The 18,194-nt window shown below is 44.0% G+C and overlaps 1 protein-coding gene across 10 annotated transcripts in view; it reads left to right on the forward strand.

Moving 5' to 3' along the window:
- AGAP1 (ArfGAP with GTPase domain, ankyrin repeat and PH domain 1) overlaps positions 1-18,194 on the forward strand; it is a 341,321-nt gene that overhangs the window by 174,952 nt on the left and 148,175 nt on the right. For all 10 annotated transcript variants that reach the window (XM_053947217.1, XM_053947218.1, XM_053947208.1 and 7 more), the window contains one exon: positions 12,694-12,798. In XM_053947217.1, the coding sequence (XP_053803192.1) occupies positions 12,694-12,798 (105 nt within the window). The remainder of the gene's footprint in view (positions 1-12,693; positions 12,799-18,194) is intronic.

Here is an 18,194-nt window from a genome sequence, read left to right on the forward strand (position 1 = left end):
AGTTATCAGTGCAAATAAAGCTGGAATGAAAGAACTGGACTCCATGATCCTTGTAGGTCCCTTCCAGCTCAGAATATTCTGTGTTTCTGATTTAGGAATTTGAGGACATTTCATGAGTTTAGACTTGAAAAGAAGCACTTTAAAGGCAGTGAGAAGAGAGTAAAACCTTCCCTTTCTGTCAGCCTGGGTAAATTTGCAGGGTTAATTTCAATTTGAGAATTATTTGAGAATTTGTCCTGCTTGTAGGGAACAAAGAGATTGGGCTTTTTCCCTGGAAGGTGTCCTGGAAAGCTGTGATTCCTCAGGCCACACCAGTGCTCTTTTCCCCCACTCCAGTGATTTCAGAGCAGGGATTGATGGGCCTCTCTTCCTTAACGAGTTTGCTGAATTGATTTTATCATTGCTTTTTGTCACTTTCCTAGAACTAACATGGAAATGACAAAAAAAAAGGTCCGACTGACGACACCCGAGCACGGGGTGTTAAAGTTGGTAGGGCCCGGGATCATCAGCAGCCATAATTGACAAATAATACCCCTCATAAATACTGCCAGTCTTTTCAATTAGTTTTCATCTCAAATTCGGGATGCAAAATGATGGCCTGTCAAGTGACAATGGATGACAAAAATTAATAAATTGTCTTCTAAATAGTATGGACACTTAAGAAAAATTGGGCAGCCAATTTAGCACAGCATGAACCGGGGGGAACCTTTTGTACTGTTGCCGTGCCACTAATGTTGTCTGGGTCTTTATTAATGGTGCTTGGCTGCTGCTGACAGTTTTGTTGCTACTGGCAACTTTCTTCATTAAAATTAAAGCCAGCGTCAAATCCCATTAGCCGCACTCTGGGTACCTTGCATTTTTATTTATTTTTTATTTATTTATTTATTTATTTGTCTTTACAAACCTGTTCTTTATCTATAGGAAGTTGAGAAGGTGGTTAGAAATTAGTCTTTCGTCTTGTCCACGGCTGATCACTTAATAAATAATGGATTATATTGGTTTGGTGGGGTTTTTTTTGGTTTTTTTTTTTTTTTTTTTGAGGGAGATTGTCTCCAACATATTACAGCTTGCCGAGTCCACAACCAAGTAACTGCACAGAGAAATCCATAAATGAGATTTATAAATTACCTTTTCTGAACGTGGTGTTCTTCTGTGTTGCCTGCAAGCCACTTGGATCTGGGATACTGTGTCATAAAACAATCGTAGTCTCTGGAGCAGCTTCTGTTCTTGTTGTCTGTCCCTCTAAAATATTAACGAGTTTAAAATGAGGAATCAACATGTGTGTGAGACCACTCTTTAAAGGGAAATAAAGTGTGCATCTTTACATGATTTTGGGAAGGAACAAATACCTTTCTTTGTGGAAACATCTTTTGAGTTACTGCTTTAACAACTTATGGATTGACTCCTTACGCTGAAGGAGGGCAGGGATGGATGGGATATTGGGAAGGAATTGTTCCCTGGGAGGGTGGGCAGGCCCTGGCACAGGGTGCCCAGAGAAGCTGGGGCTGCTCCTGGATCCCTGGAAGTGTCCAAGGCCAGGGCTTGGAACAACCTGGGCTAGTGGAAGGCGTCCCTGCCCGTGGCAGGGGTGGCACTGGATGAGCTTTAAGGTCCCTTGCAACCCAAACCATTCTTGGGATTCTGTGACTCCTTTTAACAAGTCTTAATAAGTAGATGAATAAGTCTTAATAAACAGCATATAATAACAGCCTTTGCCATATCTATTGTCACTGCTGACTATTCTAAAACATTAAAAAGCTGAGTGACCAGTGCATGAAATTCCCAGGACAATCTGTATTCTGCCTTATGGACCACACATGAAGAAATTCAAGGCTTTGCAGGGAAAAATGTGTGGAAATCAGGGAAAAATTACTTCCAGAAACATCTCTCAGGTGTCCTTCCAGGAATGCTCAGAGTGGAACGTGGTATTTCACTCTTTGTGGTGTATCACACTTTGCCACTGCATTATAGCTCAGCTTTCTCTAGGAGTAGATATTTCCAAGAGGGTTTAGTTGTTACAACATCTTGTTAATTGTACTGCTCTGGACTTGGGGGCCAGACCTCCCTGGCTGGTGTCACATTGCGTTCCTGACATCATTTGGGTACAAGCCAGTGATCCAAAAACGTGTCTCAGGGCTTCTGATAGATGGAAATGCCTCATGAAGTGCAAAATACAGCTTGGGTTTACCTCTCTTGGAAGGGTTGGAAGTAGATGGTGTTTAAGGATCCTTCCAAGGCAAAGCATTCCGGAATTCCGCATCTCTCTGATGGGGATTGGACAGAGAGAGGTAAACAAAACAAAATCATTCTGGTGACAGCTTGATTTTGCTGTTGTCACCATAGAAATGCCTTTTGATTCAGGAATTGGGATGGTTTGGCTTCTGTCCCGGGGTAGCACCATGAAACTGCAGGTAAAGCCAGGCTGAAGGCAGTGCCAGTGGGGTCCTTGCAGAAAACCAGACGTGCTGAATCCAAAACCCCATTTAAACATTCACTGGGTTTGGGAATGGTCTCGTGTGGTAAGTGATAATCAATTAACAGTTCAAATGGTCCTTTAAACTGGTGCACTTTTGCAGCAATTTTTGGGCTGGAAGATGTAGTCAAATCTGGATTTCAGTTCATCTGAAATGTGGGTTGATTGACTCTATCATTCACAAGAATGGATACTTGATAGAAATGAAATAAACCAGTGACATCAAATTAGCATCCATCTGATAAATCCAAGCTGTGCTTTCAGCTCTTCTGCTAAATCTTCTTGGTTTAAAAAAATAAATAAAAAAAGGTGTCAGTAGTTAATTGTTGACTGAAGCTTAATATCTGTTGAAGCAAATGAGCCATGAAATACACTACACAGGAAGTATTGTATCTGGAGTGATTTTAACATTAAAACAATATTACAATTTTTAACTTGCTGACACAATATGCAGAATCCTTTATTTTGAAATTGCCCTGATTAATGCTAAGCTCGGGAAGTGGGGGAGAGGAGGAGTGAGTGCTGTATATAAAGCAAGGAGACCAGGACTAAACCAGCCTTTTCTTCTCAGAAGAAGAATATTAAATAACAATAAACAAATTTTGGGGTGTCTCAAGTTATTACTTCAGGAATCCTAATAATAACCTTGTCAAAAGCATTGATTTATAATTTCTCAGAAAACTTTCAGTTGACTGGCTCTGACAATGTCTGATGTCCTCTTAACTCGACTTTCTGTAGTAACAGCTGTGGTAAAAACGGGTGAGTTCTGCTTCTGACAGGAGTAACTTTGCCTTTTTGCTGTAACAATTTAAGTACACGGGGTGAAAAACCTGTTCTTGAAAGTTGCCTTTAGGTTGTACCTTTAAATCCTGGGACATGACCTTGGATAGGTTTTCCCTGGGTTCAGGGAGGTGTTGGAGATGTGGAGATGCCTTGGTGTAAAAGAATCATCAAATCACAGAATATTCTGAGCTGGAAGGGATCCATGAGGATCATTCAGTCCAACTCCTGACCCTGCACAGACACCCCAACAAGCTCAGGTGGTGTGGGGGTGCTTTCCCAGCAAAATTTTACACCCTGTCGGAGGTCTTCTCCCAGTGTGACTCAAGTCATGGTCCTTGGCCAAGACTAGAAGGTTTTTGAGTGAATTAGCTGCACATTTTTGTGTATTCCCAGCTGAAGCCAAAATGATTTTGTTTTCAGATGATAAAGTACAGATTGATTCATTAAGAAGAAAGAGCAGACAGTTGTGCATGTTGTGAAAAGGGTTATTTAAAAAGATGTGTCTCTGTTGCACCAGTAGATAAATCATCATTTTTCTAAGCTCTTTAGCTCCATGACTACTCACACATTCAGCAAGTAGCAGAGGGATGTGATTGTAGCTGTCTCTTTATGCAGTTGTCCTGTGTGTCTTGGCACGTTCTGTATTTCTTAAACTATTCCCCTCATGTTGAAGATGGAATTTACATTTTTTGCAGTTTTTTTTGAGAATGTGAAACATGATTTTATGAACTCCAGGAAACAGGATCCGGTAGGGAAAGCATTTTTCCTCACTAGGTTCCTGATTTGTTTTCTGCTGTGATGATGAGAGGACAGTGCCCAGCGTACATTGAGCGCATCTCTGAAGGACCATCATCACCTTCATTCCTCTGAGTGAGCTGGGCATCTCAGGAACATCACCAGGAGGGCCTATTTCATCTATTTTCCTTTTTTCCTCTTGGTCTTAGGAGAGATTGGAGGAATGAGAACGGGGTGTGTGGATGGAAGAGTGCTGGAGCATCCTGATGGGCCCTGCTCACCCACGCTGGTCTAGTGCAAGGTGTCGAGATGAGGTTTAAGGTCCCTTCCAACCCAAACCATTCTGGGATTCTGTGATCTTTGCAGTGTTGAGCTAGTTCAGTGTGTCCTGGCAGATCCTTCTGTAGTGGGGTCATTGATGCTGATGGTCCTTGACCAGAGGGCAAGGTGTAAAAGTAGAAAAATGGAGCAATCAGGAAATACTGTTAATTAGAATTATGAAGAAGGTGGCCTTCTACTGCAGATTTTTTTTTTAAAAAAGGGTATTTATTCTCCTGCCCCTACAAAAGTTTGAGGACCAGAGGTATAACTGTTCAGCAAAATTTATTTTTCAAGGAAGATGCTCCTTTTGATTAAAAAAATTAAAATAAATTTTAAAATCCCATTATAGAGCAGAGTTTGGTTGGTTGTTGAAGGCCTTTTCAGTCCCAAAATTTCCTGACATGAAGTGTGAATCCTTTCTGTACAATAACATGGAACACAGTTTAAGGGGAAAAAGGAGCACACATGCACACACACTTTTTTTTTTTTTCCTGCCAGCATTCTTGGGTTTGTTATTCAGCCGATGCTGTATTAAATTGGATTTTGTGTCCATCATTATTAAAATGTGAAGTGTGTCGGTCACAAAGCATACATTTCAGGGCAGTTAGCTGAATAATTCTTTTCTTTATTATCCCAAATTACTGCTGAGCTCTGGAGAGGTGAGCAGTTTAGCCAATTATTGCCATTTGAGCTGGATTTGTGGGTGATTAGCTCCTGGTCGAATTCAGTCCTGGCAAGGGCTTTGAAGCCTTTCCTTGTGTGATTTTCACAGCGGTGAGGTAGGAATAGACGAGGCTAATGACAGGAAGGTCGCCTGGGTGAGGTGACCTGTGGGGGGGGGGGCCCGGGTTTAGCAAATAGGGCATCCACAATAACAAGTGTGTCACTAACCCCGCCGTGCATAATCGGAGTTTTATAGGATTGTTGGAGATGCTGACAGCTCAATTAAAGTGTAACCCTTTGTACCATATAGCCCCGGCAGAATGACAGAAATATTACCAACAAAAAAGGGAGGGGACCACAAGGGAACTGGTTAAAGATCCAGGGTTCTTTTTCTTCTCCCCCCCCCTCCATCGGAGCCTGCACAGAACGGGCTGCAGAAAGCATCCATTTGTGAAATAATAGGTTGTCCAGGGGAGGGGTATGGTGCCAAACATGGCTACAAAAAAAAAAAAAAAAAAAGCTGCTCTTAAGTGGTCTTCCTGATGTTTCTATGGAAACACTATAGTGTCAGCAGAGAAAGTTAAAATTGGGTTTTAAGCTTTTCATGGCTTTTCTCCCTTTTCCTCTCCCCCAGCCAAATCCCTGCTTTATATAAAATATGATAAAGAGAATTTGGGGGGATCGGGGAATGCTCCTGTAAGGAAAAGCGGATCCTCTGCCTAGGAGTGGTCATGCCTGCACGAGGATTCCTTATTTTGCATCCCCCACCCAAGGCTGTTTGTTTCTTGAGAGAAGTCAATGTTTTGTGGCTTCCTTTCCATGCTGACCCTTCAGCCATTCCCGGACATTCCCGCTCTCCGAGCCTTTCCCACAGTTGTGTTTGCTTGCACCAGATCCGCTTCCCAACGCTGTTTTTCCTTTGCCCAAGGTAATGATTTGCATCGAAGTGCATTTTGCTGGTGTCAGGGAAACCACAGCTGCCAGTGCCAAGGGGTTAATAAACCAACTACTGGAGGTTATTAAGGGCTGGGGTTCTTTTGTTTCCTATTCTTTTAGCAGTCCAGAGTAAGCAAAATAAGTCTTGGAAGGCAACAGAGACAGAAACTACTGCAAGACAGGAAAATAATGTGGTTTTCTTGTGCTGTGTCCTGTTCAGAGAGGTAAACTGGGGTTAGAGTGAAAGATGTGCCAGCCATTTAAATACCTGATTGGATTTTGTAACACACTTGGATGTTCAGCTCCACAGGAAGGATGTGTGGTGGCTGTAACTGTAGACTCTGCAATGTGCTGTTGACTTCAGTCTCATTTTAGAAACAGTCATAAAGCAGGGCTAAGGAAAGAGTGCCCCTGTCCCAAAGCTGCCAGCTGAAGGAGAACTCGAGAAGAGTTGGAGGAACTCATGCATCACCTGTGTTGGCAAGATCCAGAGGTTGAAATATTGGAGCAGTCAGTAATCAAGAACAGGTTGGATGGAGCTTGGAGCAACCTGGGATCGGGGAGGGTGTCCCTGCCCATGGCAGGGGGTGGGATGAGATGGGCTTTAAGCTCCTTTCCAACCATTCTGGGATTAAAAATGAAGATGCAGTAACAGTGCACACTAAGTTTGTCCTTCCCATTAAGTTTATCCCTAGTGCTGCTGTTCTTGTAGGAATTTGGTGGCTGTCCTTTGGTGGCAATCTTCGTTGCTGGTCCTGTGATGTAGTGTAAGAGTTGCTTAATCAGCATTGGGGTTTTTTTCAGTACCTCTTTCTAATTTTTTTTGGTAGCTTGTGTGCAGAGAGCTTGGAAAATAACGAGTTGCATGTTGATTGTCCTTCAAGTTTAAGCAAAGCCATTATCTCCTGCTCACCAAGTCAGGTGTTAGAGCCTCTCTGTTCTTTGTCTTCAGATGGAAATCGTGGCTGATCAGCCCCAGCATTAGGTAACCATTCATGGAGTAATTACCTGCTGTGCAGTCACTGCCTGGTGTTTAGGGAATGTTAGAAGAGAATTGGGTGCAATGTTCTGATTTCATTTTCTCGTAAAGGCGCAGAACATAAATTTGAATAGTTTCTGCAGTGTGGGAGCATCTTTGTAGCAAAACTCTGCTGCTGCTGCTGTGCCAGTTTTTAAGGGAGATGGGAGGGGTTTTCCATGAGCACAACTGTAGTAAGAACATAGAGGTTTTGGAGGGTTTTTTTTTGCAACGTTATTGTTAGATACTGAATTTGGAGAATGTTTGAGCTCTCCTGTTTTCAGAACTCTTCAGAGCCACTCCAGGCTCTTACAAAAGCTTTTTTTTTTTTTTTGTGGTTCAGTTGGTCCCCAGTTGTGCTCTGCTACTGTAAGAGGTCATAGAATTCAAAAATAATTTGGGGTGGAAGGGACCTCAAAGCTCACCCCATTCCACCCCCATTCTACTAGCCCTGGGTGCTCCAAGCCCCGTCCAACCTGGCCTTGGACACTGCCAGGGATCCAGGGGCAGCCACAGCTTCTCTGTGCCAGGGCCTCACCACCCTCACAGGGTACAATTCCATCCCAAGATCCCATCTATCCCAGTTTCCCTCTGGCAGTATGAATCCATTCCCCTTGTCTTGTCTCTCCAGACCCTTATCCAAAGTCCCTCTCCCTCTTTTTTATAAGCCCCCTTTAAGAATCAGAAGGGAGAGGGAAGTTTGCTACAGGTTTCCAAGTATAAAAATTTAAACCAACTTCACGTCTCATTGACCAAAAGACCAAGCAGCATTCCCTTAAATTCCTGGGGGAAAAAATGCTTAAGTCTGGGAAACTGAGAAAACAAGTTACATGTTTGTGGAAGATTCCCAATACATTGTTCATTCCCTAGAGGACTTTAGGTTTAAAGAGAGAACAACGTGGTCTAGGTGAAGGTGTCCCTGCCCATGATAGGGGATGGAATGAGGTGAGCTTTAAGGTTGCTTCCAGCCCAAACCATTCTGGGATTCTCTGACTCTCTATGGATCAATGATTCAGTCACTACCAAAAGCTTCCCATGGCATGCAGGTATTGTTTGGAGGGGAAACACTTTGAGCTGGTATCTGCCATATGCTGGAAGAATGGACTTTAACACCAGAAACCTGTTACAACTGAATCTTCTGGAGGAAAAAAAAAATCACTGAAAAATTAATCTCTTGTTTATTGTCAGGTGGCCCCAGTGCTGTTGGACAGACTGTGCAGAGCTGGCTGGCCATTGAGTCCTGGGGGTTTCACCAGCATTTGTTCTCCACATTAAGAGATTTACAGGAGTGGGTGTTTCGTTGACCAGAATTTGTACGTAGCATTTGGTTTGTGATCCTGACTGAGTGGATTATTCGAAGTTATTTGAAGGAGGAGGTTTCTCATGACTGAGAGTTTTTCTTTTCTGAGCAGGATGCACAGGAGCTGTAGAAAATTCCCAGCAGTGCTGGCTGCTAATCATGGCTGTGGGAGCTACAGACCTCCATGGAAAATTAGGAATTTATGTTGTTAATGGTGAAGTGTGACATTACCTGTTTCATTCTGTCAGAACAGCATCAGGGAAACAATATGGGGCTGGCTAAAAATTAGGGAGGGGAAGAAACAAAAGGCTGGCAGAAGTTTGCACCTCAGCCATGGCAGTGGGGTAAATTTCTGAAAGAAAATAGAAACCAAAGCGGAATCATGGAATGGTTTTGGTTGGATGGGATCCTGAAGCTCATCTAGTTCCAACCTCTGCCTTGTAGGTACCGTATTTCCTTTTCCAGAAGGTCCAATCTTGGCTCTGCTGGCTTCAAAGACCATTTTTAAGGCTTCTCATCTGCCAGCATCTTCAGTGCAGCATTAAGCAACTTCAAGGGGTCACTTTTTGAAATGCTGATAATTTGCTATTTAAAACCTAAAATGTTTCTGTAGAACAAATCGATGATTTTTTTTTTTTTTTTGCCACTGAGTCGTTATTTAAGCAGGCAAGGTTTGGAGCTCACAGAAGGCACCCAGAGCAGCCAGATTTTGCTGGTTGCTGTGTATTCAGGTGAACTGGGTGTACCACATGCCCTGGTCCCTTCACCAGTGCTGGGTGTGTTGTTTTCTTTCCACCTTGGCTCCAATCAATCCGAGGCTGGCGGCTTTTCATTAGCTGCTCCTGGCTCCCACGGTAATGTTGGGATTGCAGAGCCTGCTGGCAGTCTGTAACTTCCCCAGGTGCCCTGGAGCTCAGCAGCCTAAGCTGATTGACTCAGTTAGGGCCCCAGTCCCTAACAGCAAATGCAATCAATAAATCTTTGTTGGTAAATAATTGCTATCGAACAGAGTTTTAATATAAATTTATGAGTGGTGTTTTATCACAGCTTGAGGCTACAGCAAGCCACTGAGTGATGGATTTCAGATCACACTTGCATTCATTACATTAACTTTGTAAGTTATTTAAAGCTTGTACACTTAACATTGCTTTTGGCTTGCAATGACCTCCTGGGAGTAGACGTAGCACACACATTACTAATGGAGAGCCAGCTCCGTTCGCTCCCTGGATCCTCCAGCAAAACCCAGGGACTGAGCTCCATGCACTCCACTTGGAGCCCTTTTCCTCCAGCTCCTTCAAACCACAAGCTGGAGGACTCACCAGTCCTCCCTTAAACACAGAGTTGCCGTTTTGGAGGGAAGGTGGTAAAAAAAAGTCGATTTGAGGTGTGAAGTTCTGCTCTGTTTGTGTGGAAATCAGAGGTGTTAAATTCTTAGTGTTGAGTCTGGAGGCTTTGGAGCTGCACCCAACTGTCCATGGAGGGCTGTGAGAAATTAAAGATTTCATACAAATTAGGGGAAATAGCATCATCCAATTAATGATTATTTGAGGCAGGGATTATTTAGACCCAAAAAAATGGTATTTGGAGTAGAAGATTTATGTAGGCTCTTACTGCATAGCTTGGGAACTCAATGGGATTTTTCCAGTGTGCTGTGTGTACATGGGGACCTGTTTGGCAGTGACTGGGGATGTGCCCAAGCTGCCTTTGAATTGCCTTGGAGGTACCAGGGGTCAGCAGGAACCCCTGGATCTCATTTCCTCAGCACAGGATCTGATGTGACTCAAATGTAGCCATATGTGACTGGAGCAAGGGGCTTTTTTTTTTTTTTTTTCTTTTAAATAACATTTCCTCTCATGAGGGCCATTTTTTTTTTTTACTTATAGCTAACATTAAAGTGCATTTATAACTGATCTAAACTCTGATACTAAGACCATTTCTCCAGACCATTCTATAAAATTACCACAAAGTAGTGGCCTTGGGGATAAAAACTGTGGTTTATATGGGCTGCTTTGCTTTATAGCACTTTAAGTTAGCTCCTTGTATTCACAGCAGTTTGCTCTCCAGGTACTTCAAGATACTTTTAATTATCACATAATGTGAAAATGATTCTGTTTGCCAAAGGAATGCCTGAAGAAAATGGATTGGGAAGTCTGGTTTGTTAGTGAGGCACAAATAGGTCCATCATCCGTATTCAGTTCTCAGCTGGGTGGGCTGGTTTTAGTTTGGTTTTTTTAACATCAAAGCACAGAGTTCTGCTTTAAAAACATGGTAAAACCTCATTTTGAATCATTTTCTTCATTTAGATCCAAAACTAGAATGTCATAATTCATGCTTAGATAGTAGCAAAACTTTAAGTAGTAAAAATCACGACCGTGGTAGATTTTTACTCTTTATTGAGATTATAATTGACACGAATTGAAATTATGTAAGTAATGACATGTTTTCTCTATAGCAAAGGAGCAGTTAAGAGGTTATGAAATATGTACATTTTACTGGCTTCAAAACTTGAAAAAAAAAAAGACAAAGGGGAAAAAAAAATCCCCATTGTGATCTTTACTGCTTTTTCCCCATTAGAAGGTCTGAAGAACAAACCGGTGCAGGGAAACAGTAATTTTTGATCCCCACGGCACAGCACTAACTAGAATTGGGTCCCCCTAAACACCAGTGCTGTGCTGCAGGTGAGGTATGAAAGATGGGAAAGGTGAAGAGACAGATCACCTCCTATAGACAAACAGGAGAGTCAAAGGCAGAAATAAGCTTTCATTTTTTAATAGAAGAAAACAACGTCTCCAAGCGCCGGCAGGCAGTAATTGGGATGAGCAGGAGCTTTTGTGAGGAGGCGTTTCAGAAGCCCCGCTCTCCTTGAAAAAGTTTGAGTTCTAGCAAGGAGCAAGACAAAAAAATACAGACATGTGACCCGCAGACAGGCAGAAAGTTGGGAGTTTGGATCACTGTGCTATTCAGGTGTCCAGCAGGAGCTTTTCTTCACGGCCCCATCCGTGGAGTGCGCTGGGAAGGGTTCTTCTCTGAAGTTCTGTTCCAGCTGCATGGCCAGGAGCACAACTTCTACTGGAGTGGAGCTGACCCGTGTTCCCTCCTGGCTTTGGGATAGGGTCTGCAGAGGGATCACTTCATAAAGCTGCAAGTTTAATGGGAAAACAAACAGTGGAACTCGTTTTCAATGTTCAAACCACTTTTAACAAGAAGAACTCCATGGGAGTTGGAAGCACTGTGCTTGGTAGGGCATCTTTCTGTGTTCTGTTTTCCCTTTATTTTAATTGCCTTGTATGATGGGAAGGGAAAAACTTGTTTTATAGGCATTAGGGAGCTGAAATTTGTGTTGGGTGGATTCCTAGTTGGGACTTACTGAAATGGATATGTGTCCACTTTGATCAGAGCTTGATCTGTGACACCAGTCACTGCGTCCCTGTGGTAAGTACTGGACATTCCAGTAAGGCTGTGCACCACCATAATACTGTCTGGAACCATTAGGAGCTGCCTTCTGGCTTGGGTTTGGAAATGAAAATTTCCTAAGGAAGTACATTCTTCATTTACTACCCGGAGTGTTCTACAGCATGTGGTATTCTATTTTTCAAAGTGAATTTCAGTTTTGTAGCTGAGAACAGGTCAATGTACAGTAGCAGTTCCTGTTTGTCTGTTGGAACACAATGATGACTTTTTATCTTTGCTGTGGATGAGAAGTTGTGGCTGCCTCATCCCTGGAAGTGTTCCAGGACAGGTTGGACAGGGCTTGGAGCCACCTGGTCCTGTGGAAGGTGTCCCTGCCCATGGCTGGGGGTGGGACTGGATTTTAATGTCCCTTCCAACCCAAACCATTCTGGGATTCCATGATCGTTGTCATTCATCCCTGATGGAATACGGTGGAAAGGTGATTCACTCTGCCCACTCCTTTCTTCTCCAGTCACACCTCTGTCATTAAATTATCCAGGATTTGCTTGAAACACTTGGTATTTGCTCTGGTTTTGTTTTGCTACTCTTGCCTGGGATTGGGATTTCTTTTGCTGGAATGTTAGCCAAGAGGGGTTTCCATGGTGGTGTCACCTTTGTGCAGAGGGAAGGAGAACACAGATGTGTGCTCTTCTGTGGGCAGGGAATCCCCAGGAGCATGCTGGAGGGAGAGGCCACACAGCAGGATCCTCCCTCAACCTGCAGCTCATCATTTATTTTAGAGGGTGAGGAAATGCATAGCATGGTGGGTCGCACTAAAATGTGCTTTCCTGAGGCATGGAATTCAAGGAAAAAGAGGGTTTTTCTACCCATTGGACAAAGCCAGTGGAGGGAATGTTCATTGTGGAAGAGGCAGGGGAAAGAGTGTCGCTTGCAGGAGAAAGCCTGTCTGAAAATGCTCATCTGGAAAGGCATCTTCTCTCTCTCTCTGTCTTAGGCAGCTGTGTGTTGTTTGTGTGGTCGTTTCACCTTTTCTCTCTCTCTCCCCCCCACCAGGGGATGCTGCTAAAGCGGAGTGGCAAGTCCCTGAACAAGGAGTGGAAGAAGAAGTACGTGACACTGTGTGACAACGGCGTGCTGACCTACCATCCCAGCCTGCACGTGAGTACTGCCTGCTCTGGGAACACCCAGCCCTGACAGGAGGCTCAGCACGCCTTTGGTGAGCCCACTGTGCTGAGGGAGCTTCTTCCTCTCGCTGCATTCCCCTCCCTCTCAAAGAATCATCACCTGAAGTGAAACTCCCTGCTGCAAGTCTGAGTGCACTCCAGTTCCTCTGACTCCGCTGGGACTGGGGCTTCCTGGCATCCCCAGAGGCTGCTGGAACTGTTCAGGCCTTTATTTTCTGCTCATTCTTTTATGGACTTGTAGATCCCAGGGTTAAAAAAACAAGTGTTTTACAAGGAAAAGTTTCCTAGAGGTAGTAAAGAGTGAGGAGAGGTCTTTGTCAGTGTGCAGAGCTTGTGGTTTATTCAGGAGTATTTCTGAGCAGCTTTTTGGAAATGGCATAGCCATTAAAATATGTTCCATACAACTTTTCCATGTTGAGGCATCTATCCCTGTCCCAAGGATGCTGTCTGTTCCTCAGAGTGTGTGACACAACTCCTAGTATGGATTTGGGGGTAGAAGGAGCACAGAGATCCCACTCAGGACTAGCTCACCCCAGAAATCATGGTGTGACCCTCACCAAGGTAAAATATATATTATACATATATATAAAAAAAGAGAGATATATAGATAGATATGAGATATATAGATATATAGAAATATCTATCTACATATAGAAATATATATAAACATATAAATATATATTTATATGTTATATTTGTGTATATATGTATATATGATATATAATATATATTTATATTATATATGAATATGTGTATATATATGTGTGTGTGGTTTTATATAATATCTGATCTTGTATTTTATCATCATCCCACCTATGCAAATCAGAGGGTTGCCACTTGTAATGTTTTTAGGGCCAATTTTTTCACCAAGCCTATTGGTGACATCTTGACCTCCTGGGCGCTTTTACATTAAGGAGTGAAAATCAAGGTTTTGATGCATTTCCTATAAATTCTGGGGTTTATAGACCTGCACCTGGAACTGGCAGGAAACTTCTGCTTTAGATGGGTGGTGTCTGAGGAGCATGGAACCCTAGAATCATTAATGTTGGAAAGCCCTCTAAGATCATCCAACCCAGCTATAGCCCAGCACCAAACCACGTCCCCAAGTGCCACATCCATATCTGGCCACACTGATGCTGTGCTTACCCCCACTTGCTGTTCCCTGTCTGTGGAATATTAGCACTTTTTCCCTGCCTTGACACAAGATTTTATAGTCTCAGATCCTGCCATAATGATGCTTTGCTCTGGTTTCTGATGTGATGTCCATGCCTCTTAAAAATTATGTGGTAAATTAGATGACAAGTAGCTTCAAGGCATTGCTGCTTCCCATCAGAAACCTTGTCCCTCAGCCCTTGTGTTCTGGAGCAGGGTTTTCACTGCTCCTTTGTGTGATGTAGTTCACGTCTTCCTGCCCAATTTGGTCACTTTTAGTGCCTCTAAATGTGACTAATTCTGCAGTGAAGTAGCCCTGAAACCCCCAAACTTGTGCGTTGGCATTGCTCCCAGAAGGGAAGCATGGATTGCGCGTGCCCCCATGGAGCTGCCACCTGAGTGTGCCTTCCATTGTGCTGGTCATCAAGCACGGAGGAGGCTGTTGTGTGTGCCCTGGCCCCTTCCTGGCTGCTGGAAAAGCCTCTATTGTTCCTGGCAGGGCCCGTGCACGTGTGAGTTTTTCATTGCTCTGGCAGACAATGGAGAAACTTCTCCTCTGCAGGCTCCCCCGGAGCTGCGGCGTGGCCCCCAGAGTAAGAATCCACTGAGGTTACACGTAATTACTTTGAGATTAGAGGTAAACCCATTGGAGATTACAGAGAATCCATTTAAAGAAGAAGTAATTACCAGCCTGTAATTGTTTCCCTCTGTCCTCCACCGTGCCTCCCCACCCCAAGAAGAAGGTGCTGGGCTCGGTGTTGCCTTTTCCTCCTTGCATGGATCAGAGGGGTGTGTGAGGGAACCACAGATATTTTCAGTCACACTCCCAGTACACTTTGTACTAAACTTTGTTGGCAGGAGTGTCACAATTTCTTCTTGGGGATTGCCAGGTGAGAGGTTCTTCCCCCAAACAGAGCTCTGATACTGTGGTTCTGGTTTGGTTTTGCTGGTTTTTGTTTGTCAGTAATTTTTTGTTCCTTTTTTTCACAAGAAAGCGATGAATTTTTAATGCTGTGCTTGCATTGCTGTCTGGGATAATTTCTTACATTGTTTTGAAAAATCTGGGCCTTATTCCTATCAAGTTTCCCATTAAGCAGCAGTGAAGAAAAGAGCTTTTGTTAGCCATCTAAAGTCAGTTTCCTGAACTTGTGCAAAGCCTAGCTCTCATCAGATTTGGGTAGTTTCAAATGTGCAGATCATTTTAGTTAATCAAAATGTTGCCCTTTTAATTCTGGAGTGAATTTTTAATTGCAGTGAAAGGCGGGGTGGCCTCTAGTGGTGGCAGAAACAGGACATTTAGGGGATCATTTGCTCTGTCCAGCCTGTGGTTTGAGTCAGAGCCTAACACCTTGTGTTTGAAGGGCCAGTTACAATGTGGAGTGGCTGATAGTGTGATAGTGAGCACTGTGTTAAATACTGCTCGAGGTTTGGCCACGGGTGGATCAGTTGTCTCTGCCAGATGCATTTGTTGGCAGCTCAGGCACAAAGCAGTGGTTTTAACGTGGAAAATAGGTACTGCAGAATCCAGGCCTGACATCCTCCTTGAAAGCATTGCCTGCGGAATGAAAGGTTTTGGGGTGGGGAGAGGAAAATCAAATGAGGCCCTTTCTTGCAGAGGAGGTGTCCCTGGGAGGGTCAGGCCTGTTTGGCAGTGCTGAAATGAGCGCGGCATTGTGCCAGCCGCACGAGCGACTCCTGATGCCACCAGGCTGATGTTTGACACAATAGCGAAATCCCTCTCGTTTCTTTTCAAGAAAGTGGGGGGAGAGGAAAACGGGGGAAGAAAAATATGTGTACATAAGCACCCTACTGTGTCCTGACTTGGTCGTGTCAGGTTTTTTCAAGAGCCTCAAACCCTCCCGTCCCTTGGGACGCCGAGGAGCTCCGCCGATAGAAAATGGTTGGGGATAATGAGAGAGAACTTTGACCCGCAGGCTTCAAAGTTCACCAGAGCTCCCTATTCATCTTGGGCTTCTGGAGCAGAGCCGTGGAGTGGATCACTAAAATTCTGGCCAGCAAATTCCACGTCAGCCTCCCCAAAGGGCCCCGGGGGAATTTGCCGAGGCATCTCCTGGCTTTTTAATGGCGGGATGCTCCCGGAATGCATTCACCAGGATACCTGCTGGGCAGCACTGCTTTGTCTGAGCCTTCTCCCGATGAATAGCTGATGATGCCTCACCACTGGCTGCCTGCCACAGGGCTGCCAGCGTGCCACAGGTCGGCACGTGACAAAGCTTTAGCTGTGGATGTCCGTTCTCTGCCCTTGTGTCTTCACCATCGCTGCGCCTCGTTTATGAAAAGAAGGAAAAGGGGAGAAAAGGCTGAAAACAGCTATTTTTTGCTAAGGGCAATTTTCCCCTTTTATGTTTACTTTGGTCTAGATTTGATTTCAAATAAAAGCACAGTGCTGGGGCACCTTATGGGGGAAGAAGAGCTGCTTAAATACATGAGAAGGAAGGTGTGATGCCCATCTAGAACACATCTGGTACACAAACCCCAAGTATCTACACAGCAAGGCTGTGTTTGCTGGCTGCAACCTTTAACCTTCATCTTCACTGGTCTAGTGTGATGACCTGGGGATTGTAAACATGACTGGGGGGGGGGGGAGTCTGGCTTTATCTCCATGAGGGAGGTGTGCATTCACCTGGTTTGCTCAGTTCATCTGACAGTAGCCACAGTTCCAAATTCTCCCTTAAACACAGCACTGGCTGGCTGAGCAGCCCACGTGAGCATTAGCAGTGTTATTCTATCCTCAAATATATTGGATGGTTTTGTTTCTTTTTTTAAGAAAGGCAACATTTCAGCCTGATAAGGAGTCAGATCCAACGCCAGGCTAAACTTGGCACAAGAGCTTCAGCAATACATTATATGGACACATTCTCTGGAAAGACCCTACAAACACTGTAAAATCCCTTAAAGCTTGAGGTGTTGTTTGAGCTTTCTCTGCTTGGCCATTTCCTCCAGAAAAAGCAGATGGCGAGAAGCAGGAGGCTTTAGAGAATGTCCTCTGTGTTGGTATCAGGTCCCAGCATTTCTCTCAGAGCTGCAGTTGAAATTTTTGCTACCAGCTCTTGTGATTTTCCTGAACTATTTGGAAACAGAAAGCCTGCTTGCAAATGCAGGATCCCATCTCACCTCATCCTTGAGGGCAGTGTGCTGTCCTGTGTGGCCAGTCAGCCCCCAGAGCCTGGTGCTGCTCCAGCCAAGGGAACCATGCTCCCTTTCCCATTAGGAATATCCCCCACAGCCATCGTTGCAGCTCAGCCTTATTTCCAGGTTGTGTTACCTCAGGCAGTTCAATAGCTCTGAAGTGTGTTGTTTGTGTTGCTTCAATAAAAATATTCATGCTCACATATTTCTAAAATACCATCTTGTATGTCCATTTTTTTCCCCCCTGTTTTTGCTCTGAAGGAATGTAAAGCTGGATATTGGCTGGCTCTGAAGGGCCTTTTAACTGGCATTTCCTATCAACAACTAATCCTCAAATAGCCTTTGGTAAAGAGAGACTTGGAGCGACAAAAGGACCCTGGAAGTGCTCAAGGCCAGGCTGGAGAGGGTTTGGAGCAAGCTGGAATAGTGGAAGGTCCCTGTCCATGGCAGGGGGTGGAACAGGCTGGGCTTTAAGGTCTGTTCCAACCCAAACCATTCTGGGATTCTGTGTTACCTTTCACAGGTGATGTAGCTCTCCCTCCTGAGAGAGCAGTGATCAAAACAAATCCTGCAGCTTGAGTATTGATGAAGATAAATCTGAAGCTTTATTGTAGTTACTATTTTATCCACTAGCATTCCTAAAACATTGGTTAGGATAGAAGAAAATGAATGATAGGAACAGTTAAATATGAGTATAGTAATTTCTGATTTTTATAAAGTGCTGTAGCTGTGCAGATCACTCAGTCACTTTTGAGCTTCTTGGAAAACTTCTTCATTGTCTTAATCTTAAAGATGTAATGGAGAGAACATAAATTTGGGAGAAAGATATAAAACTGAAGATCATAGAAGCACAGAATATCCTGAGTGGGAAGTGACCCACAAGGATCTGTCCAGTCCTCTGTGCCCTCGAGGGAGTCGACACTCAGTGGTGTGGCAAACACAGTTGTGCTTTGGCAGAGTGCACAGGCTGGAGCAAACACACATTCCAGTGTCATATCTGCCTGCTCCTTCTTCAGAAAGTCAAGGGAAATTCTGAGGATCAGAGTGAGTTGCAATTTAAAAGGTAAA

This window comes from Vidua chalybeata, chromosome 7 (assembly GCF_026979565.1).
Source record: "Vidua chalybeata isolate OUT-0048 chromosome 7, bVidCha1 merged haplotype, whole genome shotgun sequence".
In the NCBI taxonomy this organism is placed as follows: Eukaryota; Metazoa; Chordata; class Aves; order Passeriformes; family Viduidae; genus Vidua; species Vidua chalybeata.